Source organism: Cydia fagiglandana, chromosome Z, assembly GCF_963556715.1.
Source record: "Cydia fagiglandana chromosome Z, ilCydFagi1.1, whole genome shotgun sequence".
In the NCBI taxonomy this organism is placed as follows: domain Eukaryota; kingdom Metazoa; phylum Arthropoda; class Insecta; order Lepidoptera; family Tortricidae; genus Cydia; species Cydia fagiglandana.
The window spans coordinates 39,880,916-39,908,079 of NC_085959.1; the positions used below are offsets into that span (position 1 = coordinate 39,880,916).

At 38.9% G+C, this 27,164-nt stretch overlaps 1 protein-coding gene across 2 annotated transcripts in view; it reads right to left on the reverse strand.

Annotated features, from left to right (window-relative positions):
- Positions 1-4,664: 4,664 nt before the first annotated feature.
- Positions 4,665-27,164, reverse strand: part of LOC134678389 (protein vav) — a 59,805-nt gene continuing 37,305 nt past the window's right edge. For both annotated transcript variants that reach the window (XM_063536947.1, XM_063536948.1), the window contains 11 exons: positions 19,018-19,233; positions 18,277-18,396; positions 17,566-17,682; positions 16,300-16,476; positions 15,776-15,978; positions 14,894-15,011; positions 14,480-14,619; positions 13,769-13,903; positions 13,041-13,190; positions 12,365-12,533; positions 4,665-7,737 (listed from right to left, as the gene is read on the reverse strand). In XM_063536947.1, coding sequence (XP_063393017.1) covers positions 7,663-7,737; positions 12,365-12,533; positions 13,041-13,190; positions 13,769-13,903; positions 14,480-14,619; positions 14,894-15,011; positions 15,776-15,978; positions 16,300-16,476; positions 17,566-17,682; positions 18,277-18,396; positions 19,018-19,233 — 1,620 coding nt within the window. In that variant the 3' untranslated portion in view covers positions 4,665-7,662. The remainder of the gene's footprint in view (positions 7,738-12,364; positions 12,534-13,040; positions 13,191-13,768; positions 13,904-14,479; positions 14,620-14,893; positions 15,012-15,775; positions 15,979-16,299; positions 16,477-17,565; positions 17,683-18,276; positions 18,397-19,017; positions 19,234-27,164) is intronic.

The following is a 27,164-nucleotide window of genomic DNA, read 5'->3' on the forward strand; positions in this document are numbered from 1 at the left end:
AGTCCACCAAATGTGACGAAAAGAATCGACAACATGATAAAATCGGCTCTACTACGTTCACAAACCCGTTGGACATTTTCGAAATAACATGGACATTTTATTGTCCTTTTAACGTCAGCAATATTAACTATCTAAAGCAAACGCCTAAACAATAGGTATATGATAGCGCAAAAATATTACCGCGTTTACATTTTAAGTATATTTTGTTTACCAGCAGCCGTAAACAAAATTTCGTGTAAATCATACATTTAGTTTGTCCATTTATATCGAAATTGCCCAGTCCTGCATTACATCCGTTGAAATAGACCTTAAGCGCTTGAATTAGAGTTGCATATCGATTATCCATGTATATCGTAGTATATTTTACTTAGCATTATTAGTACAATCACTTTCTGTGGCAGTATGTGTCTACAATTAGCAAGAGAGTCCGAAGCATTACTTATATACAGTAATGTACTGTGGCACCTTATTTTATTCTTTATATCAGTGGCAAAAAACAGAGATAAACCAATTTTAGACTGGCAAACTTCAGACAAAGTCGCGGTTCTGACAAAGTTCACGGTCTTCATACTAGTACAAATTACCTCCAAATAAATTTTAAACCAAATGGAACTCTGTAGCTGATTCAAATTGATTCTTCATGGCGGGCTGCTAGATGTTAAATTACAGCATGAGAAGGACGATAAGGGCGTCCGCTAAGCATGTGCGGATGCAGATGTTGGGCGGCTGCACTTGGGTGCAGTTTTAGGTAAAATCCGCCTTACGCGTGCTGACGCCCTAAGGCCTAAAGTGCTCAGCTAAATGTTATGTGTCCGAGACACGCGGCTTTGTATAGAGTTTGAGTCTTCACAAATCCTTCCTATAACGTGAGACTACCCTACAATTCTTAAGCGATTATTTGTTATCTCCATACCATATATTTCAACACATATTTTACATGCATTCTTAAACTCCCTTTAAACGCTAACAATAATAAATAGAGGTATTTACAATGTGCGGAAGAGCAGTAACTAGTGAGGGAATCTTTATAAGTAAGCTAGCAAAAATATTTCTGTCTTATATTTATATAATATGCATGTGATTTGCCTAGACTATGGAGGAAGGTAATATCTTGGAACAGTATAGGTACTAAAATTGTCATAAGCACTAACATGTATGTACCGATGTAGTGCATAATTATTTTCCATTGTATTTTCACGGAAACGTACGAACGTGTCTTGCTTCAGTCAGTACAAAGAGAAAGAGTAATGAATTTGACTGAAGTAGCATGACAAATACGAACGTTTCAGAGAAAATACGATGGAATACAAATGCTCTACATCTGTAGGATGTATGTATTACGATTTATATCCGAAGCATAATGTTATACATGTAACAAAATAGACATTTGCCACATATAATATTGTGCAATTATTTAATTATACTTAACAATTATACATTTAAAAATAATTTGACTGCGTCGTCATTAACATATTAAATACACCTACGGGATGTAATTTTATATATCTGTCAGTTTATTATGTCAACGTCACAAGTTAGCATTTTTAGTGTTCCGTATTTCATATAATATTATATCGTACATATATTTATTTAATACATAATTAATTACACAGTTATACGACAAAAAAACACAAAGTCACATTTCTGTTGCATCAATAATATAGTCAAAAAGTACTATTTAGGGTAATTCGTCAGTAACTGGCCACCCCAAACCAAAAATAAATTCTATTCACCTATAAATAGAATTTTGTATGAATGGTATGCACGAAACAGACTTATAATTTATGAACTGCGGACATTACTTTTCTCCTTTTCGCGAACATTTTTTCATCAAACCTGATAATAAATATATAAAATATCATGTTAATATTGAATTATTGCGATTGACCTACTAGGCATAATGGGTCGGTTTGTTAATAAAAAGGCTTACTCATGCACACACGTTACATTAGGAAATGTTTTTTTTTTTAAGATTACAATATCCAGCTGTTTATCTTCCTGAGACCCTGAAGCGGATGTAATGTTTTTTTTATTGGGAACTCGTTAGTTAGTCTATAAGAGTTCAGGATAGATTGTGGAATATGTCCAGTCAGCGTCATATATGCAAATAGTTTGGTACGGCATACAAAATATATGGTGTACCGAACTATTTAAATACTTCGGATGCTAACTACTATTTGCCGCTGACTGTACCTACAAAAAATTATACGCCTCGCGGCGCCTCAGGAGGCTTTAATTATTGCCTTATCGTTGGCAGTGTGTATTCTTTTTTGTACCACTAATAATGGTATCGTCTTGGGTCGTCCCATTCGTTTTTCGTCAAGTTCTTAAATTAGTCCTATTCTGCTTTCGTCACTCATGCTACATTCGTCACAAACGTCGGTGGCTTTCAATGTAGAATGAGTGACGAAAGCAGAATAGGACTAATTTAAGAACTTGACGAAAAACGAATGGGACGACCCAAGACGATACCCTAATAATTGATATTCGTTTGAGGCGTAAACTATTTTGCATATTAACACACAATCAATACACACTCCATAATGAGGTAATATTGCTTTATTGCCCAACACACACCTAATGTCACATACTAGTAACCACATTTAATAATAAAAATGTAAATAGGGTTACTATATGCGAATTAAATTCATTTTAAACTTGTTTAATAATTTAGTTTGACAACCAATATCATCATATCAGCCCTTTATCAGCCTCTCTTCTAGTACGCCACTTGTCCCGGTCCTGAACTAATCTCATCCACAACCAATATACATAGCTTTAGCAAACTGTTATTCGTTGTAATAGAGAGATAACGTCTAAGAAAAAACCATGCCACCTACTTTGACAGCCGAAACAGATGGCACTAACCTAACCCGTAAATTTTGTGGTCACTGTTGAGTGTTGCATAATTATGTACACGCGTGTTCACGCACACACCCACCTCGCTAACTTACGAGTACAAACGTAAAATTTCGGTAACTAGAGTTATAGTTCGTAGATTCGTAACTGAGCCCGGCGGCTAATCCTATTGTCTATTGTTAAGTAAAACCGCACGTGCTACTTACCTGCAAAAAAGGGTCATCTTTATTCTATTTGGCACCTGAGCGCAGGCTAGTCCAACGCTCAAAAAACCAGTGTAGTTGCGCTCTCCGATAACGCGCCTTTGTTACGCATCTCGATGACACATTTTAGACTGGTTCTGTAGCGTTCGACTCGCCGGCACTCAGTAAGCGAAGTACGCAGGTTTTTATGCAGGTGGTGGTGGCACGTGGCACGAGCGGTTTTACTTAACAATAGACAATAGGATTAGCTCGGGCTCAGTTACGAACCTACGAACTATATAACGAGATACTCGTAATGTACAGCGCCATCTCTATCAAATTCGAAACACGAAATAGTTTTAGACTTCACTCAACTAATACGATCAATAAATCTTTCGCTTTAGACAATCTAAATTTTACACAGAGTAAGCCTTTTTACACAAACGACATCGCCACGCAAAGACATGCCCTACCTAACATAAGAATATATTTTGTACTAAGTTAAATTTTTAGAACTTGGTATTGCTTTAAGTGCATTCATTTTATTATTTATTATTTCTAACTGTCATTGGAATATATTTCAAGTGAAGAATGCCTTCAGGAAAGTATGATCAATACGGGTACATATGTAGCGCATAATTGTTTTCAATCGTATTTGCTCGGAAACGTTCGTATTTGTCATGCTACTTCAGTCAACGTCAGTACTTTTTGTACCGAGACTGACTGAAATAGCAAGACACGTTCGTACGTTTCCCCGAAAATACGATGGAAAATAATTATGCACTATATCTGTAAGTGCCCAGCAGTGGGACACGTAAGGCTCCAAATAATAATAATAATAATAATATCTGTAAGTGTGGCTTAAGAAAACGCCAAGTTTGGGGACAAAACACATAAATAAGTAATATTGTTTATAGCAATAATTGGCATGTGTGACGTTTTCAACCAAAAGGTCACACATAACATGAAGCAATATGTGACCTCCCACGGATAAAGGTACTTTATGACGGTTGGCGCTCACGCTAATATTAACGCCGCTCCAATACTATTGCGGTGCTATGAGACGTAAGCGCCAGCCGCCATAAGGTACCGATTCCTGTGGAACGACACATATGAAAATAGCGCCTTATTGAAAACCGGTAATAAGTACCCTTTTGGTTGAAAATGGCACATTTAAAGAGAGAAAGGGCTAAGAGAGATTTGAGCACAGTGTTGTCATGTAAAATGGAATTAAATTGTCAATTCTAACTACTCTTTGTCTTCCTTACATTCTAAGTGGGGCAAGCGGGGAAGCCCAGTTAATGACATTTCCACACTAAATTCTATCAAAGTTAGTTTAGACAGATTCTATTCAAATTAAGTATTGCTATCTACTTTTAGAATAAGCAGTATAACAAACAACTGAAAGGCCAGTGGGCATTCGACGTGTTGCCTCCCTGTCACACTTACGTACGAACTTACAAGTGCGACAGAGAGGCAACACGTCGAATGTGGTTCGCGGTAGGCTCTCGAAGCACACCGGCTGCGTGTGCGTAGACGTGCACATGCGCGTGCGCTAAAATGTTGGCACAGCGCACGCACACATCACGGAGGCGGTGTGCCGTATCCCATAATAATCTGTATATTAAGTCACGCGTCCGGTGTGCACAGCACAGGCCTTTATTATAATGGGAGTTTGCAACACCAGGACTACCCGCTCACCCCACAGCAGTTGGCATGGGAAGAGGAATTTTAAGAAAAAAATTAAATAATTTATAGAAAATATTTTAATATTTTAATTTCTGTTATTTCAAGTATATTTATTTAGGTTTGGAAGGGCAATTTGTATTTTATTTAAATTAAAATTAGCGCACGTCAAATCCATGTTTACTTGAAAATCTATATTATAAATGCTATCCTTTTGTACATGTGTTAAGTCCAGGAAATCAATACTTTCTATGTGACTTTAGGCTATCGAGGCTTTGAGCTTGTGAGGCTATAGAGCCCGAGTAACCTTACTTTGGACCGACTTGCATAAAACAAAGTGAAGAGTTTTCATTGATAAAGTCATATTTCATAGAAAGTTGACACATGGGCATGCAAAGTTAGTTAGTACCTATAGGTCGGAGTCTACCTAACTCGTTTTTAGGGTTCCGTACCCAAAGGGTAAAACGGGACCCTATTACTAAGACTTCGCTGTCCGTCCGTCCGTCCGTCCGTCCGTCCGTCCGTCCGTCCGTCCGTCCGTCTGTCACCAGGCTGTATCTCACGAACCGTGATAGCTAGACAGTTGAAATTTTCACAGATGATGTATTTCTGTTGCCGCTATAACAACAAATACTAAAAACAGAATACAATAAAGATTTAAATGGGGCTCCCATACAACAAACGTGATTTTTGACCAAAGTTAAGCAACGTCGGGAGGGGTCAGTACTTGGATGGGTGACCGTTTTTCTTTTGCTCTTTTTCGTTTTTTTTTTGCATTATGGTACGGAACCCTTCGTGCGCGAGTCCGACTCGCACTTGCCCGGTTTTTTTTATTAGAAAATGATTTATATATCTTATCCACCAATCGTTGCCAACTTTTACGGTAAAACATATTTCCATGCCAACCGCTCATACCTACAGAACCACGCGTCTTATACACTAATATTTAAAGCATGTATACGCACCATTGAAACACATCCCTAAGTGCAAAAACAACATTAAAAAATCAGAGACCGATTTACACACTAAATTAAATAGTTCAATAAAACTATTCTATGTATACACACTTATCTACACTAGGTACACATTAAAAATATAACTTTACACTAACAAGCATTGTATATTTTAAGATTTTTGAGATTTCATTATGTTAACATTATTTAAACATATTTAGAATTTGATTTCATCAGTATTTTAGGCCTGATATTGTTATCAGAGACTGCTACATAGTAAAGATTGTTTATCTTCATACGAGCTACGTTACGCAAATAAGTCAAGTAAAGACTGTTCTAATATGCCCTCGTAAGGCCCACGGCCAGGGTCCTACCTGTGGTAGTTGTAGTACAGTCTAGTGGAAAAATATGTATCATAGTTCTTAATTCACTAACATGAGAGCCATGGGACATATTTTTACACTGTACTTCAATAAAAAATAAACCGTTTTCAATTGGAACGGAGTTTTATTTCTTTTGTTTTGTCATTCAAAACAAAAGATATATGTACAACAATATTTCCTACGATATTGATTTTTCATCAGGATATTTTTGATACAGTAGGTAGGCCTTTGGAGGATACTCGTTTTGCGCGCACTTAAAAAGAAGCGAAATTATTGACGCAACTTTATATGAAGATGAACAGTCTTTGGTAATCATGACAATACTCCAATTTCAAACTTGCGTAAAGGAATACAGTCAAAAATTACTCTTTGCACCTATTAGGGCTCGGTGCGAGAGCTCGGTGCGAGAGCTCGCATACGAGTTTCAATACAATGCGTTATTTGATCGGTCGATTGAGTTGGCGTAACCTCAATGATCCGCAATGTAACTAAAATCGCATGTGTTCGCGCGCCATCTAGATGAGCCCTTATTCTTCATATTCACACTATACGTGTAATTACACATTACACTTAACGTACAAGTTATTATTAACATTTATTTCATTCATGTGCTGTTGCTCCGAAACACATAATTATATAACACGTAAGGTACCATTTTAAAACTTGACTACGGGTCATGTTTTAAGTCTAGTGTTCATCAGTTGTGTGGGATCCGCCGATTCTTAAGCCCACCTTTTTCTACACGAGTCGGACAAATCCACTGAAGCCTTCTTTATCTACCGTTAACACAGACGGTTGGAATGAAGTTATGGAAAGCTCCGATAGAAGTATATAAACTAGTTTAAATTTTTAAACTCGGCGACCTTCTGCAAGAAAATCAACGCGCAACTAGCCCACCGACTGTTATATGCGGTAGTGCTAGTCATTCTTCGTAAACGTATGCACCTTTGGTATTTGAGTCAGTAGATGACGGAAATGGCTTGCCAAACTATACTTTACATTTTATAGTTACGTGTCAGTTATGGAAAAGAGCAACGGCCATCCTACTAAGGGTGGTATTCCACCTTCCAATTTCTTTGTCCAATGTCATTGCGTCCCACTCCCTCATTAAGCAAAATGTGAGACGCAATACATCTTGGACGGATAGAATATCATCCTAAATTACACTAGCATACGTTTAACAAAGGTCACCTCACTGTAACGCAATAACTGGCGCACGCAAGTACCAGGCTCTCATAACTTCGATGGTAGTCATCTAGACGCAAGTTTTCTTATTGAAAGCGTTGTTGCGTCGTGGCCGTTGCCACCTTACTGAAAATAGCAATATCAGCATGCACGTACCAGGCTGACATGACTTCGAATGTAATCATCTAAATAATCTAGACGCAGGAAAGCGCAACGGCCGTCCAACTCAATTACGAGTAGGTCACTCGCATAAGTTTACCAAGGTCACCGTATCACTGTAAAAGCAATACATTGCGCACGCAAGTACCAGGCTCGCATAACATCGAAGGTAGTGTAAGTAGACTACACGAGGTCGGCGGCGTCGTCGTCGGAAGCTCGCGCGGGCGCGGCGCGCTCGGCGAGGCACTGCTGACATCAGTCGAGCGCGCCGATACACTCGGGCTCCTCGCGTACACACTCCTTAGGAAAGTAGCCGGAGCGGTTGTCGCCCTGAAAAATTATGGTGTAACATTGAAAATAAATTTGTTACGAGAGTTAACAAAATTTTCCTCCGAGTAAAACGCAAAATTGTTCACCACACCAACCCCAAGAAAATATTAACTGCAAGATATACATAGAAACAACCATGGCTCAGGAACAAATATTTGTGTTCATCAGCTCATCACACAAATATGTAAATGCCCTTACCGGGATTCGAACCCAGGACCATCGGCTTCATAGGTAGAGTCAGTGTCCAATAGGCCAGACCGGTCGTCAAACAGGATAACACACCTGTGCTGTGCTGTCCTGTTTGTGGTGTAATCCCAAGTAACACACAAGCAGGATAATAGAGTAAAATTATCATCTTATTCAAATTAAGATTGCATAAATTTTGTGTATATGCGGTGGAAATTACTAAATTCGGAATAAGAAAATATGTGGGCCTAGTGGGGCCTTTATACCAATAAATGCTGAATAAATTTTGCATAGTATCGGTTTTGCATGTTAAAGCTGAATAATACTTATTTCTTACACAGTTACTTAGACATTATTCAGCTTAAAGCATTTGTGGTTACTAAAAGCTGCATAATAGCAGCATTAGCAGCAATTAGCTGTATATATTCTGTGTTGTATGATTTTAAGCAGACAATATTAAGAAAAATGTGATAGTGGCTACTAAATGCTGAAAAGAAGCGTCGGTGAAGACTTTCAACTGTATAAAAGCGGTTGCAGTTTCTGTTTTAACGCTAGTTTTTGAATAAAGGTGGACGCTATTACTGGAAGCTGTAATAAAATCCACATATTATTTGTTATTCAGTAGCTGCATATATGAGTTAATTATGGCTTTTATTGACATAACGTCTGAATAATAAATACTAAAACAACACTTATAGATAAGTTATAGCGATTTTAGTACACATATACTATATTTTCTTGCTAAAAGCTGCAAAATTAACGCAATGAGAAGCGCTATTCAAACTACTGCTTAGTATCAACAAGTGCGCAGTGGAGAGGGTTCCGTAGCTTTATACACGGTCAACAGTGCTACTTGTGCTTTGAGCTTGAGCGTGTTTTTATTTTATTTTGAACGCATCAAGAATAAATACGCATATTCTTTAAACCAACCATTATTTAAAAAATCGAGGTTTTGTTTTCGTAACAATTCTCTTCGATTGGTTATTTTACACAAGATGCATAGTCCTTTTAATTAGAGATGCACCGGATATCCGGTTACTATCCGGCCTAACCGGCCACTATTTTACTATCCGGCCGGATACCGGATAGTGACCTTCTATTCGGCCGGATACCGGATAGTAACATTGCATGATTTCGGAGTAAACAAATTGGATTTAAGAAACAGACATGGTCGTAATCGTACTTGTTTATTATTTTAAAACAATTTAATTATTCCACTGACTTGCACGCGCACTCATTTCGAACCTAGAAATGAGTCCGCGCGAACGTTTACTAGGAAACAGGTCAAACCTGCAGAATGCGCACCTGAAAAACCGAAATGTAGGTATAGTTCCGCCGGCCGAATATCCGGCGGCCGGATACCGGATATTCGGCCAGTGTCCAGGCCGGATATCCGGAATCCGGCCAAACAACTATCCGTTGCATCTCTACTTTTAATGACGTAAAACAATTGCTAGTTACCATCGTAAACACTGTTAACTGACCATTTTCATACCTTACTGCAACGAGATAAAGTTTACCAATGGCCATTTAAGGTTGTTGTTAGTTGGCAAACAATGTGTCAAATGCCAGTTATTCATATTGTTGCATTAAAAAGTTGTAGACTGGACTGGGTATGAGAAAAATAAAATAATCACCCTCATAGCGAAATCGATTCTCCTGTCGATTTTGAACAGACTGTTTTTAGTTTTCAAGTGGGTCTACTCATACCCATCCCACACTGTACTCGTACTCATACCTAAACAATACTGCCCATATCAAACTATACTTAATTGTACTCATACCCGTGATACCCGCTACTAATATGAATGAATGATATACCCTCACCTTCGCACCTATACCATATTCATATTCATACCATACTCGTAACCATACCACTCATACTATATACATCTTCGTACTCACGTCGTACATCTTTGCTTTACCTTTACCTACTACATATTTGTCGGAACAAATAACGGAAAAAATAACTGTGTAAACTGCCGTGCCCCCAGATTTATCATATAACTTATATATTATATCGCGTTTATAATATTAGTGGGAAGTAGGATTGAATATTGCCCGTGTTACATACCTATAATGTTTTATCATCAAAGTAGTGAGGATCTATGTGGTTTTTACTATTTGTGTATAGAACCCTAATAGGCTTTAAGATTGAGAAAACAATTACTATTATACTGATGTTATTCAAAACTTGTTGTGTTAAGACCATTATTATCTAACATGTTGCTTAGTAACGCGAATAATGTGAATGCTTATTCAGAAATTAGCACAATAATAGCTGTGGCAGCAGCTTATATTCAGCACAGTCGGACGCCATTACGGTTGCTCACTTTCTAACCTCTACAATTATATAGGAATTGAAAATGAACTGAAAAACCCATTTAATTCATTTATAAAACTAGTTTTATCGTAGCATAACTTGTTAAAGTACATTTTCTATCACTAAAACATCTAAACAAAGCAGAAAAATTACAAATTTAAATGTGGAGTAGTAAATTTTCTATATTTACTTTTGAAACGGTGCATTATTTACGTGGCGCTTTAAAATTTTAAATAAAATGCATATATATATTAACAGTAAAGTCGCATGCGCAATGAAATTGAAGTTATGTAAACATCAAATAAATATATGGGTGATGTCCTCCTTATTTTGTAAGTTTTCACTGCAGAAACTACACTTTGACACGAGTTCACAAATTAAAATGGAAGACAAATCATTGATTTAACACAAATATCTGAATACATTTTCTGTAAAAGTGCACTTTGGAACCAAAAGCTTCATAACGTGTGAATAACTGATTCATTGTGTACAAAGCTGGATAACTTTGGTTTAAAAGCGGTATATAAGCTTTTGACAGCCTCTATACAAGTGTTATTCAGCGATTCAATGTGTGGGCATACACTTATATAGCTATTACATTACTGTTATTCAGAAATAAGCGGCGTGGGCAATGCCCACTTTGCGCCCAAACCTTCTGTATAACGTCTGTATAACGCTTATTCAGCTGTTATACAGCTACCTTATTCAGCATTAAGTACGGCATGCTCTATTATTCAAACAATATTCAGCTACGTTGTGTTACTTGGGATAGACACCGCAAATAGGAGGCGTCATAAAACAAAGTTAAGAGCTCTCTATTATGACTACCTATTATCATCTCTATGACATTGGGCTGTAGATATACATTTCAAAAATACATAATAAAAACGCTTCAATTTTCGCTTAGCAGAATCTTTGCAATACTTAAAAGAGCAAACACAATACATAATATACATATACATATCCCCACTAAAAGAATCATTTATTTACAAACAAGAAATAACCAATGGTATTACTAAAAGAAATTAATAACTGGCTTAAATCTAAAATAGGCCCTTGAGGCATTGTACCAAGGATGCTGGCAGCATTTCCTCGCTGTATCGCAATGCTGATACTAATAGGTATTATAAATTCGAAAATAACTCTGTGTGTGTGTGTGTATGTGTGTTACCTCTTCACGCTTTTACCACTGAGCCGATTTAGATGAAAAATGATATGGAGATAGTTTGAGGCCCGGGGAAGGTCATATGAGTTTTTATCAATCGTCATAATCATTCCACCCAGACCATGTTGCGGACAAAAGCTAGTATTTTATAACCATGATGTTTATAGCTTGCTTAACAAACAAACATTGGTACTTTGTAAACACAAATAATTAAATTGAAATTCGCTTAGCAGATCCTTGCAAAATACTTACAATAAGCAGAGTAACAACAAAGCAAAAGAAAATAATAAACAATAATTTGTTTTTTCAGCATATTTCGCAGCAAGCAGGAATAAAGGCCTGTGCACACCGAACGCGAGTGCGTATTTAGACGTGCACGTTCTAATATATGGAACCTTATGTTATGATAGACAGCACACCGCTTGCGCGACATGTGCGTGCAGGTTCGGTAGCAACAAAACGTTACCGTTAAAGCGTTCGCAACATTTTATTTCGCATAAGTTCAATAATTCACAACTGAGTGACGTTGACCAGTCTGCTAAAAGTGGTAGCTGCAAAACTAAACCTATAAAGTCCTCAAAAGACGCTATTCCCTTTGCAGCTCGTATAATGATTTGTATGATGAATAATTAACGTTATACCATAGACTAGGAATCCTCTAGACTGAGTTTAGAGCAATTATTTCATGCAACCGATGATGCCAAAAATGCGGGGGTGCGCGGGACGAGGTGAGCGAAATCCCGTGCCGTGATTGGTCCATTCAAAGACACGGACGTCACACAGACACTTTTGACTCAAACACGGAGTAAAATTACCGTATGAGTGGCAAAGGGGGTAGCGCGACTATGCTCAGTCTAGAGGATATTTTGTCTGTGAGTTATACTTATTAAGCTCCCAACATTCAATAAATAGAGACACCAGCGCTCTCTTAAGTCTATCAGTGGAGACAGTACCTTGTCGAGCGTGCGGCCCTTCCACCAGCCGCGGCTGTCGCCCTCCTTGCTCAGCACCAGCACCTTGGCGCCGGGCCGGAGCGCCAGCTGCGAAGACTCCAGCGGACGGAAGTCGTGCACCACCGTGGCGACCACGCGCCGGAACGGCCAGCGGAGATTCGAGTTGAGACTGGCAAATAATGCAAGTTTTGATACTCGTAAACGTGTTCTAATTAAGATTGCGTCGATTGCCAAAGAAAAACAAGAATGTAATGAAGGATATATTGATTACTGGCAGTTTTGGTGTACTTATTGGTCACTTCAGTTATTTTAAGGGAGAGAAAAAACACTTGGCATATTGTTTCCACTTCTAAGTAATTCGATTCTACTTATAAATGTGGCATGAACTGTATTTGCATGCATGCAACTGTGCTTACTTATAGCAAATAAAATTTGATTGATTGACTGATCTACCTTTTCGTGCATAAGGGTGGTATTCCACTTGTCCAATTTCTTGGTCCAATGTCATCGTGTCTCACTCTTTCATTAAGCAAAATGTGACACAAAATACACATTGGACAAAGACATTGGACGGATGGAATACCACCCTAATCTACGTGCTCTTGCTTCGGATGAGACTTTTAAAATAATTGCGAGAAAAGAGGGGACAGTGTGGCAACCCTCAAGTGACCCTCACCCGACGAAGTTCTCCGAGAGGCTGGTCTTCTCGTAGTAGGAGATCAGCTCGACCACGCTCCGGAAGAAGCGAGACTCGGAGAGGAAATAGTGCGGCACCTGGTCGATGGGCTTGCGGCATACTCGCATGTGTTTTACCGTGTTGTCCGTTCTGACGAATTAAGAAATAAATAAGTTTATGGCATAAATAGAATTTTTGGTGCAAGCTTTTATCGCTGACTGTACTTTTAATTTTACAGGCAACTAATACTCATCGAGAGAGTTCTAACCCCAAACACAATTAGTTTGCGTTTTTTTTATCACAGACTTTCCATGACCACCTCCTGTCTCCATCGTTAGATCAGCTCCGTGGAATCATAATATTGCATTGTCATCCGATTTTCATATGTATGCAAATTTTCAGCTCAGTGGGTCAAATTAGCTTCCAAGATTTGACCCACACTATCTAACATAGCAGCAAGTTAAATGTAATCTTTTAACATTTAGACATATATTAGAAGAATAGTCAAACGAACGGGCATAGCTATAGTTAATATACAATAAATTGTGTATATTTTTTTTTTCAAAACGTCAATATCTATCGAGGAAAGTGGGGACTACGTTTGCGGTCATCCACTATCCTTTTAAAGTGAGAATAGACGCCTTTGCTGGCCGAGTATTAATTTTGAAAGGACGATCTTGTGAGTTCGTTGACTCTCGCTTCCTCTCTCTTAGTACAACTATACTCACTTGAGTGAGAGAGCTAGCTGAGTGTCGGTGTCCGCGTGATGCGTGGGGTGAGGGCGAACCCTCAGTAAGAAGGTGCCGTCGACTCGCCGCTCCAGCCGATTGGTTGCGGTCTCCCGACCCATCTCTCCGACGTACCTTACACAGATTAAATACATATTATGGGGCAATCTTACATAGATACAGATTACTAAAAAAATAAACAATAATAATTTAGCCTATATAGTACCTACGCTGGTCCAATACGGTTTGAGGGAGGGGGAGGGGGGGACTTCCCATACACCTTTGGATTTCATTGCGGATGAATGCAGGTTTCCTTACGATGTTTTCCTTCACTAGAAAGCTAGTGGTAAATATCAAATGATATTTCGTTCAACATAAGTTCCGAAAAAGTCATTGATGGTAGAGATTTTTACGGCCCCATAAATATCTAGATAGACCGGATCATTTACACTTATTAAAAAATAAACATGATATGTTACTATTATGATTAACTCGATCAAATCTATTATGTGCACTAAGATTCATTGATTGTCTCTAAGGTAAGAAGTGTAAATCTAAGAAAAATCTGTGCTTCCAATCTGTCAGCTGATGTAGATGGCGCTGTGAACTTTTTACCGTAAACTTTACCTCTCTATTACAATCAACAACTCAGATAAATACACTTTTTGTGCATGCACACGGAGCGGCAGCTAACCTGTACTGTACACTCACCACATGTAGTAGTGTAGCGCTTGGTCCGGCTGGTGGTGCGGGGGGAGGGGCGGGGCCGGCGTGAGCCCGCCCCCGCAGCGGCCGGACAGCGCTATGCACTCCTTGTGTGCGCACGCGTTGCATACGGAACATAGGTAACCCTGCAGATTGCACATTTTGTATTAGCATTTTAGTAGCAACATAATTCACAATTGACTTTAAAGCTTAGAAGTCAATTGTGCATTATGTTGCTACTGTTTTAGTTTGACTTGGAACTCCAGTTTCGGTAGCCGTTTAAGAAGTGTAATGCTCTTACGGTAGATATGCGCGCATATGAGTTATAAGGTGGAAATATTCGCTGTCATCCACGGTGAGCTAGTGATCCAGAGTCGCAAGTTCAGTAAATAGTTCCACTTTTCGTTAATTGGTAGTCACCTGGAATATCCGGCCCTTGAGGAACTTGGAGCAGTGGTGGCACGTGGCCGGCTTCTCGAAGGTGTGCAGCACGAACTTGTGGTTGGTGCTGCGGCACCCGACCGGCTCCAGGTTGTCGCTGTTGACAGTTTTTTACAGTAATATTTTTATTCGAGATAATAGGGAATACTACGCGAAACTCTGCGTAGGAGGCGCCACTACCACTATCCGTCATAATGTGGGGGTCTATCGCTAAACAAGAACATCGAAATTCCATCATCTAACCTCTATCACTCTTGCATATTCGAGCGATAAAGAAGCAGGCAACTAAATGTCGACTCTTGTGTTTTCCGGTAGGCCCTTGCTAACAGTTTAAGGCACACTGTGTATAAGTTACTCTATGGTTTACTAGAGGAGCTAGTGTTGCACTCTGGCGGCAGAACATTGCAGTAATACCCCCTATACTGTAAATAGTAAATTTCGCAAATGAATTCCTTATGTCAGATATATGAACTGCAAACAGTTACAGGTATAAGGGAACAAGTACCTAGGATCTCTGTGTATACTAAAGGAATCAGTTAGCAGCCTCCAACCCTACCTTATATTTTACGAAAGATAAGCATTTGTCCAGTGTAACTAACTAAACTGAAAATCGCAATTCAAGACCAAAAAAAGTAAGACAATGTTGCCAGTGCAATAAATTGTTTGTAAAAGAGTAAATTCCTTTTTTATAAATAAACACGCCAAGATAATTTATTTATTGGTAACTTTACTCCTACGATTTAAAAAAAGTACTTTTATTTACTTATTTTTACATAAATACAAGACGCGCTAGTAAAAAGTGGTACTCTTTCTTACTTTTTTTTGTCTTGAGCTACGATTTTCAGTTAAGAGGGTACTCACATGGCATCCTTGATGGCCTTCACCCACTTCCGCTTGCAGTCGTCGCTGCGCGCGTACAGCGTGTACGTGGCGTCCTTGGTGCGTCGCACGAGGTAGAACTGCGACGACCAGCGTCCGTCGTTTCTGAGCGTGCGGCGACCAGCGCCCTCTTGGACTCGGTATTCGGCCAGTTTGACGCCAACGCGGTAGGAGTATTGGTTCTCCTGAGAACATCGCAAATTTAACTCTTAATTCATTTAACATTCGTCGATATGATCAAGCAGCAAAACATCCACTTTGTTAAAATATGAACACTTGCCCAGTACCTACAAAATATACATCCACACACAGGTTTGTCTGCAACTAATTGCATACGGGACAAGACTCAATTTGGGTATCGTCTTGGGTCGTCCCATTCGTTTCTCATCAAGTTCTTAAATTAGTCCTATTCTGCTTTCGTCACTCATTCTACTGTGACTGACTATCTCTATACTCTGACTGTCTAGTGACTGACTTCAGTTTTACTTTTCCGATGATGCACTCACCTTGACAGGCTTACAGAGCAGCATCAGCTTGTCGAAGACGAACACGTATCTCGAGCGCAGCTTCTGGTCCTCGTGGGCTTTGACCTTGAGCTCCCCGTCCAGCAGCAGGCGTCCGTACGCTGCGAGCCCCGCGCCGCCCGCGCCGAGCGCGCCGCCGTCCCAGTCTAGTATGCTCTCCTGGTGACAACGCAGTATTTATTACGATTAAAAATTACTCACTTCAGCTTGTAGAATTACCCCCTTATTCATAAACGTTTACTAAAGTTGACAAGCCGATAATAATCATTTGTCCCTTTCCATCATACCAATACGTCGGAAAGGGACAAACGGTTTATTATCGGCTTCTCAACTTTAGAAAACGTTTATAAGGGGGTTAGTACTTAAATCCCATTTAATTACCTTAAGAACTCGCTGTTTAAGAGATTTAGATGAATTTTGGTACCGATTTGTATTTGGAAAAGTTATTTTTACAATCCGTTTAGAGCTTCAATTAAAAACTTTCCAATAGCAGTTTTTACAAATAGCTAAACTAAGAATAGTCTCTCAGCCGAGGCTACTTTGGAACAAAAATAACTAACTGGCTCGTTAATAGAACAAAGAAATTAGTTTTGAAGCATACCATTTACGATCGCTACGCTTTAATCCCCTTATTCATAAAACTTAGCAACCTCTTATAAACCTGTTAAACTTTGTCCCATACTAACCAACAGAATTATCACAATGACGGATAGTAGGACAAACGATTATCAATTGTTTGTTAGATTTGACAGAGGTTTATGAAAAACGTTATTAATCTGCCCAAATTGCTTAATAACATGGAGAGTAGCGTTCTTGCTCTTTCTACCTGTCCAAAAAATAATAAGTAAGACGAAACAGGAGCTGAGTTTTAAATATTTTAGGTAAATATACCCGTCTCGCTAACGGAAGCGGCTCCTCAAACTAGTGCGATAAGGACAAGGCGAAAAATCCTGCGTAAAAATCTCCAAAATTGAGGTTTCGTACTCGACTGTTTCCTCCTCCAAAACTTAATCAATCGTAACCAAATTTGGAAATCTAAATGATTATGAAATTATCTGTGTCGGAACGTTTTGTTTTTTTGAATACTACGCCTCTCATTGCGGCATAGTCAAGCAAAACGGTCCGACACAGATATTGACAATATTAATCTGTGTTGAAAAAATCATTGCTCTAGCATCAAAACCCACGGAGGAAACAGTCGAGTACGTTTGTATGGAGAAATTACCACTCCTGTTGGCTCTTAAGTACCTGAACTTTAGCAAGAAGCGCCAAAACCTCGCTGTCTCTCTTCACCTCGTTGATATACTGCGCCACGTCGACCATCGCCTCCTTCGCTCGCTCCAGGCCTCGAAACTCCTCGTGGTTCTATACAAAGTATCAATATGTTATCGGTACGGTCAACCAATTTCATTTCTAGGACACTATAGTACCTTGTCGTTATATTTAAGTGTAATAACAACTACTAGATACCACCAGTCCGCAATGTAACTAAAATCGCATGCGAGTTCGTGCGCCGTCTAAATCAGTCCTTACACACACGAGGTCACGCTTAGCGAAATGCTCCTACTCTACTCGCTGCATTGACACGGAGAGTAAATCGCGTAAAGTCGCACCAAGCTAACTGTGCATGCCATTTGCAATGACAAAGTGAGGCAATATCATATATATCAAATATCTATGAAAATATGACGTTATTAATGACACTGCCTCACTTTGTTCTATTGAAGTCGGTGAAAAGTTAGCTTAGACGGACTCTACTCTTCTCCAGAAAGTACTAGGCATACATGATCGACAAAGAGACTCCCGCTCAGCGAAATGCTCGTCTAACAGGTCGCGTCCTAGAGCGGTGATCTCATCGACTCTCGGCTTGTTCGTCTACGAACGTCACTATCCTTTTTGACATTTCGAACTTAAACTAAACCAAACTTAAATGCTAAAGGCTTAAGGTCTAAAACTCACCGGTTGCGTTTCGTGGACAAGCTTGTCTAGCAACAGATGGTATTTGAGCACTCGCTGCATTGGCACGGAGAGTATATCGCGGAGCTGGATTCGGCCGTCGCTGTGTTCCTTTTGACATTTCTGAAAAAACATTTAAAGTTAGAACCCGGGCAGCTGCACGGCTACCACGAGTTGGAGTTTGACATTTACGGTAGCGTCTGCGTGAACTCGATCGCATTCCCTCTCTATCGCACCAATACATGCGAGCGAGATGGACTGTATTCCAGTTGACGCAGTCGCTAACGTAAACGTCAACTCGTAGTACGACTACTTGTGAGTTTATACTTTATATGCGGTACAGTGGGTGTAATTGGGTTTGCCAAAAGGTCGTGATAACGCGGTCTCAGGAGACTTTTGGGCAGAAATTGAATAGCGGGCCTAACAATTTGCTACCAGCTCAGGACTGTCTGTATTACCGTAAAATTCCACATACACACAGTTGTTAGACACATTTTTAAAAACCACAGTCAGGTTGGCCGGGTTTTTAGACACTTTTTTTTTAACTAACTGTAACGGCTTGCTAAAGGTCACGTCTCTTGCGTCCAGGCTCCGTACAGCAGCAATCGCATTTTCTATGTGAAAAACACTACACTAACCGAGTGCCATAGGAATCATAGTTCCTGTAATTAGTAATCATTGGACGCAGCAGGGACTGCTCACAGTCAGGATGACCGAGTTGTTAGACACTTTTTTTTTACTAACCTGTAACTGCTTGCTAAAGGTCGCGTCTCTTGCGTCGAGGGTCTTCAACGTATCCTGCGCCGCGGTCAGGTTCGAACAGTAGTCCCCGTAGAGCAGCAATCGCTCTCTCCACGTGAGGAACACGTCGGCGAGCCGCGGGGCTCCGTTACCGGGCACGCAGGCCTCCGTGGCCAGCTTCAGTTGACGGAGCAAGCCGGAGTGGATGTCGTGGAGTTCCTGGAGGACAAAAGTTAGTTTATTTGACTAAGTAATTGGGAAATAAAAAGGAAATTAGTTAACAATCATACATTTTCTATTAAATTGAATCAAAACAACGTTAAAATAAAATAAAATTAAATCGCATCTTTCTACTGAATTGAGTCAGCAAGAGCTATATGCAGTTGATTGCACATCGCTTACATGGCCCAGTTACAGAGAACCGAACTGACCAGAGTAACAACTAAAGTGTCCTATGACAATCCATGAAATCGCTAATCAAAACCTAAATGGAAATAGTCTCATGATGTTATATAACATGTGAAAATTCGATACATTGCTTTTCGTTTGGCGCTTGTACCCCTAAGAAGATAAGATATGATCCCTATCTACCTATCTGCGATTTTATTTGATCAATGATGGACCAAGCGCCCTTTTACATAACATGCTACTGCTCATTTTAAGCCCAAGAGGTGTACTTATCAACTAAAAAGCCCGGAAATGCTTGGGAAATTAAATAGATTTCAGTGGACTCTCATATTTTGAACTTGTTACACTGTTCCGTTGCCATATTGCTACACAGCCCAGCTGACCGATCAGTTTGAATGGAATTGCAACATCACTCTTACATCGCGGCCGGACGAAGTTGTTATGTTACTCTGTTCCGACGCCCTACTCCTACTACCCATTGACCGATGACCCACAAACGGCTAGTAGTCGAACACCGATAGCGACAGAAAGTTTCAAGAGGAAATTTCACATGCGAAGCCTCTGAATAGCTACAGAGGGCCTACCGCGAACTACGTTCCACGTGTTGCCTCCCTGTCACACTTACGCACGAATGTACAAGTGCGACTGAGAGGCAACACGACAAACGTGGTTCGCGGTAGACCCTCAGATCCCGTCTAAGGGCTAGAATTTTGAGCATCGGCTTCTAGTCAGCGCGATGGAAAATGGCGTCGCCGAGCAGTAGCGTCAACGTTGCGTCGAGCTGCAGCCATTAAATTTACTAGTCAGCGACGCTCGGGAGACGCTAGGCTAGTGTATTTTTTAACGAGTGTTTTTTATGGGTGAATAATTAGTATAGATTAGTTCGATTCAAAGATGTGTGACTGACGTACGCGTTTGCGTTAAGTCTCATATTGAATGGGATTTAGAACGGCGCGCCAAGCGAGACGTTTTGGAAACTCTAAATCCCATACAAAATGACTTTTAACGCAAAAGCGTACGTCACGTCACGCTACCGAATGAAATTTACACCACTACAAATATGGTGGTAGTCCTTATCTACCATGAGAGTGTGTTAAAAGGGTATCGTCTTGGGTCGTCCTATTCGTTTTTCGTCAAGTTCTTAAATGAGTCCTATTCTGCTTTCGTCACTCATTCTACATTGAAAGCCACCGACGATTGTGATGAATGTAGAATGAGTGACGAAAGCAAAATAGGACTAATTTAAGAACTTGGCGAAAAACGAATGGGACGACCCAAGACGATACCGATAAAAGGTGTCCGTCACTTTCTATCCCACGGTGTTATTAAACAGTGTCAGTTATTTTAACACTTAATAAAGCCATCCATAATTCGCCTGCAGGGGTATGTTTACATTTAACGTTACCTATAAAACACTATTATTTAACGCTGATTAATGTTTCTGTGAAAATCGAGCCGCGGCAATACTAATTTGTTTTCATTTTCTCTGAAACTGGGTCACTGTTACATTATAAAGTGCTTTATCTACTACCCGTCAACGTATCACTTTTGTTTCGATCCAATGGCCGAAAAGAGTACAGTCGCCATCAGATATATTGGAGGAAAAAGAATATCATGGCTTAGAAATCTGCAACAATGGTTCCAAAAAAGCACACGGTCACTTTTCAGAGCTGCTGTGTCGAATGTTCGGATTGCTGTGATGATCGCCAAACTGCGTTAGCAGACGGCACCCGAAGAAGATATTGGAGCGGCCAAGGTGCTCATAACTATCTGAACAAGCACTTGATAATAGAGGCGTGTTCAGATATTTGTAAGCGCCTCGGTCGCTCCAATATATCTGATGGCGACTATACGGTCGTTTCCCCAACTTAAGTACCCAAATCGCCATACTAATTGTATAGAAAAGTGGATACTTATGTTAGGGAACCGACTGTACAACAGTTTCAATGCATTGGCTGAGCTTAAAGCGATTTTTATATTGTTGATGAACTTTTTTTTCAAGATTCCGATTAAATTTACTGTTTTGAAGATCTCCTCCTTCTGGGCTTGATAAATAAAATCTGAACTCTTCCCAAATAATATGTATATAAATATATCACACGTATTCGTAACTCCGTGGAAGATTATTAGGACATAGGGTGGAATCATTTATTTCACAATGTCGTTTTACAGTGATAGCGTAACTTCGACGGCGGCTTGTTGGCGAAGTAAAAATGTAGTAAGCAAAAATGTAATAAGTATACATATAAACTATTAGTTTCAGCCCTAAAGCTCAGCTACTTGTATCACCGCCAACTTCTACACAGAACGCACAGGTAACTTATTTAGTCTTAGATCTGATCTGTACTTCGGATGCCTTTGAAACTTTGTTCATTAGGTCTCATGTTACCTGTAAGCGTAGCAGTAGCAATGTGATAATGATGCTTAGAAATAGCTCAGTAGCTACAAATACTCAAGGATACTTTGCGAATTTTTGGTTATATTCGTTTTATTTTTATGTTTCATCGAATCGTTGGGGCGTTTTATACGTATTGCGTATATCTGTTTTATAATGAATGCACTGTTTTTAACTTTTCTTTTCTCATAATGAAAATCAGTGTCTTTAAGTTTCGGTTGCGGCATAAAAATCATGTTTTGGCCGAAGGTTTGGGTTCGGCCCAAATTCTGCCGCAACATTCGGCCGCGCCAAGACTTTCTTTTTGGATATTGTCAGTCCGAAGTTTCAGTTTCGGCAGGTTACGTCATAAAAATTAGGTCCGGTTTCGACCGAAACTAAAGAAAAACAGAACGTAAAAATGTGTTAACACGATGCATCAGTACGCCTGGAGAATTATCACGTTAATCCGCGTCCAAAAAGCTTCATTGTTCAAGCGAATATCCACTTTTCTCATTGGAAATATTTGCAATGCACTTAATTTTACATATATCACTGGCCATAACCCTGGCAGTAGACCTTAAGTCTATAGCAATAAAGTCTACAACTGTAAGTAATTTCACGGTATTGGAGCGAAGCTTTTCGTGTATTTTTTCCCAATCGGACACGACAAATAGACAGTGGGCGAAACCGGGCCAAACTTGAAATTGGTTTGCGACAAGTTTTGGAACGTCGTTGTCCGCGTATTTGAATAGCAAATTGTATGGCGGTATGGACGAAATTGTTAGCGAGAATTAACGGAAACCAAATTTGTGCGGGACGTACAAAAATGAATCAATTATTTAAAGTTGTTCAACACATTGTTCACACTTCACAACATAAGGCTGTGTCTTCACTAGGCGCAAAAGTCTAGGTATGAGAAATATTAAGACACTTTTTTTCTCCTGTTAACTCTTCTCCTGTTAAGTTTCTCCCTAACTAAAAAAAAGTGTAGCCTCAAGCCACCCATACGTCAAACCTTGCCAAGCAAAATTAAATTTTATTTTGTCAACACAAAGTTCAAATTAGAATGGAACACGAGACCTTTTTATAGGTCTCTGGGCGGCTAGAGGGTAGTGTACAAATAGCCCTAATATGCCAAGTATGTCATGCCATGCATACACACACAGGCCAAACCAAACCATAGCACTAACTTTATGCCCCCACTCCTTTCCTCCCCACACACTCTCACTTTACACCAGAGATGGGCATTTCGTAATTGATTCCTAATTCCACGATTACTCGAAATTACTTTGTAATAAGATTACCGATTCCCAGATTACTTTGTAATCTACAATACCAAATTACTAAGTACAATTCCATTTGAGGAATCAGGAATCAGTTTTTCTAATATTACAATTCCTAGTAATTGGAATCAATGTCGATTCCTCATTACAGGAATGCATTACTTGATTCCTTTCAGATTACATTTCGTACTTCTACTATCAAAAGTACATTTCGATAGTAGATATGTATAGATATTGTTGATGTTGGCTGACTAGATATAAATGCACCTTATTTGAATCAGGTGAGCAGATTTCAATGATGACAGTTTTGGAGTCCAACATGTCTGCCGTGCACTTTGACATAAAAGTCGTCATGGGTGTCGTTTTATAGGTTTCAGGGAGTGCAGAATTCGAAAATGATGACAGTTTTGGAATCCGACATGTCTGCCGTGCACTTTGACATAAAAGTCGTCATGGGTGTCGTTTTATAGGTTTCAGGGAGTGCAGAATTCGAAAATGATGACAGTTTTGGAATCCGACATGTCTGCCGTGCACTGAAACTCCCTGAAACCTATAAAACGACACCCATGACGACTTTTATGTCAAAGTGCACGGCAGACATGTCGGATTCCAAAACTGTCATCATTTTCGAAATCTGCTCCCCCGAAAACATATATGATACAGTTTCACACAAAAAGTGTATTTATGGCTGGGAGAAGAACGATCAAAGGTATATTGACACCGAGTAATGTAATTTAGTCTGAACAATATTACGTAATCAGATTACTGGAGTAATTGATTACGAAGGAATCACGATTACACTTGTACTTAGATATATTCAATTCCAAAGGAATCAATTACGCAAGTAATCAGCGGATTTGATTCCAGTAATTTCGATTACCAAAGGAATCGATTACTAAGGAATCATGATTACTGTAATGTAATGTGTAATTTAATTCCAAAAGGAATTGATTACGCCCAACTCTGCTTTACACTCCCTTTGCAGGAATCGGATTATGTCTAAAAACGACTCCCATTAGTATTGTTATCCCACCCAAAGGATTTACATTATAAATTAGATTTCCCTGTAAGGGTTTTCTTTTAAGATTGACTCATTATTTTTAAGTGATCCGTTATTTTTTTCAGCCTTCTTGGAAACAATATTGAAACGGTTTATACTAATTGGATCTTTATTTAGTAAATTAGATTAAAATGATTTATTTTTAACTTTGAGGATGAATAGAGAGTACCTACTCTCTCCATCTTTATATCAATTACTAGTTAAAATAAAATGTTAATTATCACTACACCTTATAAAACACAGTCCCCCGCCGCGTCTGTCTGTTTGTGTGTTTGTATGTTTGTACGCGATGAACTCAAAAACTACCGAATGGATTTTCATGCGGTTTTCATCTATCAATAGAGTGATTCCTGAGGAAGGTTTAGGCGTATAATTTGCTAACCCGTGCGAAGCCGGGGCGGGTAGCTTGTTAATATTAAAATAAAAACAACCATCGTAAAACTTTTAGGTTATACCTGACTTCAAGTGCTAACAAAATCATTAATATTTGTTTAATTTATTTCCTATTTCAATTGAACACGATGTCATTACGCACCACGATTTTCTTTTTGGGGTTCCGTACCCAAAGAGAAAAAACGGGACTCTATTACTAAGACTCCACTGTTCGTCTGTCTGTCACCATGCTGTATCTCATGAGATTCATGAACCGTGATAACTAGACAGTTGAAATTTTCACAGATGACGTATTTCTGTTGCCGCTATAACAACAAATACTATAAAGTACGGAACACTCGGCGGTCGGGTTCGACTCGCACTTGGCCGTTTTTTTTTCTATTTAGAAAATAGCCTCATCTTCTATGCAGTAGGTCGGTCGGTTGGGCGTAATAGCGAATAGATTCCTTAACAAGAACTGTAAGATTTTTCTATTCTAAACCAGGTCAGGTTGTTTTGCATAAAGAGTGGAAGAGGTCGAACGCAATATAACACAGGACCCAGGGAAATGCCGGAAGAAATAAATACATAGTTGCGAAGGAGATTTAAAATGAACTAAGGAACTAACTAAAATTAGGAACACGCTTGTAAAATGTATCGTATAAAATTTACAAAAAGTATATAAAAAAATAATGCCTTTATTCTAACAAGCCTTATTAATAATCGTTAGTCCCTATTCGTCATTTTGAAACTTGTTTGTTAGAAAGGTACAGTCAGCATCAGATATACCAGCACCTCTAGCACATCTTGCATCCGCGACTTAGACCGCGACTCGAGTCGCCATTCCCGCGGCTGTCAAATCTGTCGATTTCCGTAGCATAACTTGTACCCGCGACTGCAACAGCCGTGTAGAGAACTCAAAGTCGCGGCGCGACTCGTCAGTGTTACCCGGCGAAATCAAAGTGTAAACAAATCGATATTTGCAAGTGGCAACACTGAATCGGAAACCAGGGATGCGCTAAATCATTCGTTCTTTGGTGATAAAAAATCTAGTTTTTTGTCGATGGTTAAGTTTTTCCTGTCAAAGTCAAGGAACTTTCAAATTTTGTCAACATTTAATTACGGGAAAAAATATGAAAAAATGTAAGTAATCTATGTAAGGCTCTAGCCTTATATACTTAATATTGATAATATTCCTTAAAATATATATTGTTTAAAATTTTCTGTTTAATAAACCTTTTAAATAAAATATTTTTGTAAGTAACTATAATAATAGAATTGCTAATATTGGTTTTGTTCTCATATTCCTGTTGTAAATAGTGTTTTTTTTTTTCAGAATAAGTTCAGCATTATCCTAGACACGATTGATATCCCAGCACCCAAAGGAAAATATTATTAACAGGAACGTGCCAACGGGACCCGAAGTGGAGATTCAGGAAAAGAAACACACTAGGCAAGCTTGTAGGTTTCAAACGCGGAGCTGTCCGCTTTTCTAAATTAACTACTTAAGATGTGAGAAGCGCTTTAGCTTTAAGAACACCACTGAGGAAGTGAACTATTAATAATTACCCTAATGGTTATGGCGTACCTATCTAAGCTGCCACAGTAACTCTCAAATAAGTTTCATATAGTTTTTCTTGTGCCAATAATGGATGGCATGTGTGTGTACTGTGTACCTAACTGTTTATGATTTGACAAATTGATATGAAAAGCTTATTTCATAGTCCTCGATGAAGTCATGACCATATTTTATTGTCTTGTTTACAAACCAATTTTCTTTCCAGGGTGATATTTAATTGTCCTACGCCGCATGTCGAAGAAAAAGGAAGAGAGAAAATACTTTTCAAGGGTAATAAAGAAGATTCTTACAATTTCTCTATAGTGGTTCTAGATGTTAATATATATTAGGTTTAATAATAAGAAATATATAAGGCAAAGCAATATACTATTAATTTAAATATTGTTTCTTTTTCTCTCCTGTATTTTTACCTGAAAAGAAACAAAAATAAAGTAGGTAGGTAAGTACCTAGAACTCCTAGAAGCCATTATTAATTAATAGTAGAGATGGGTAGTGAGTAAATACTCACGTGTAAATACCGAGTAAATACTCAGTATTTACTCAATATACCCGTATTTACTCGTTTATACCCAAATTGGTGGGTATAAACTATTTACAGTGCTGAAAGGGGCATATAAATTTGAAATATAGGTGTATTTTGTAAGCCCCTACTGGATTAAGTACTCAAAATTGTAAGAAAGTTATTTATAAGAGGGGCCCTCCATACATGTAACTAATTGTCACAAAAAAATATTTCAGAAACCACCAACGTGTTGCACATCATTAAACGGGTCTTTAAAAACACCTGGAATGTTTCTAAGAACATTTTTGGATAAATTAAATATTTTTGGAAAAAAACCGTTTCGAAAGTCCAAAATAATGTTTATCTCTCTATAACTTTAGAACCAACGTTCAGAAAAAATTAGAAAACTTATCGGGAGATTAGCCCTATAATAGAGTACAAAAAACAATATTTTGAACATCATCGGTTGAGCCATTTTTGAGTTTTCTTTAAAAAACCCTTAATAAAAGGTCGTAAGTGCCGCGTAAACACGCACTTTTGCGCGACATGCAGTTATCTAGATCATCGAT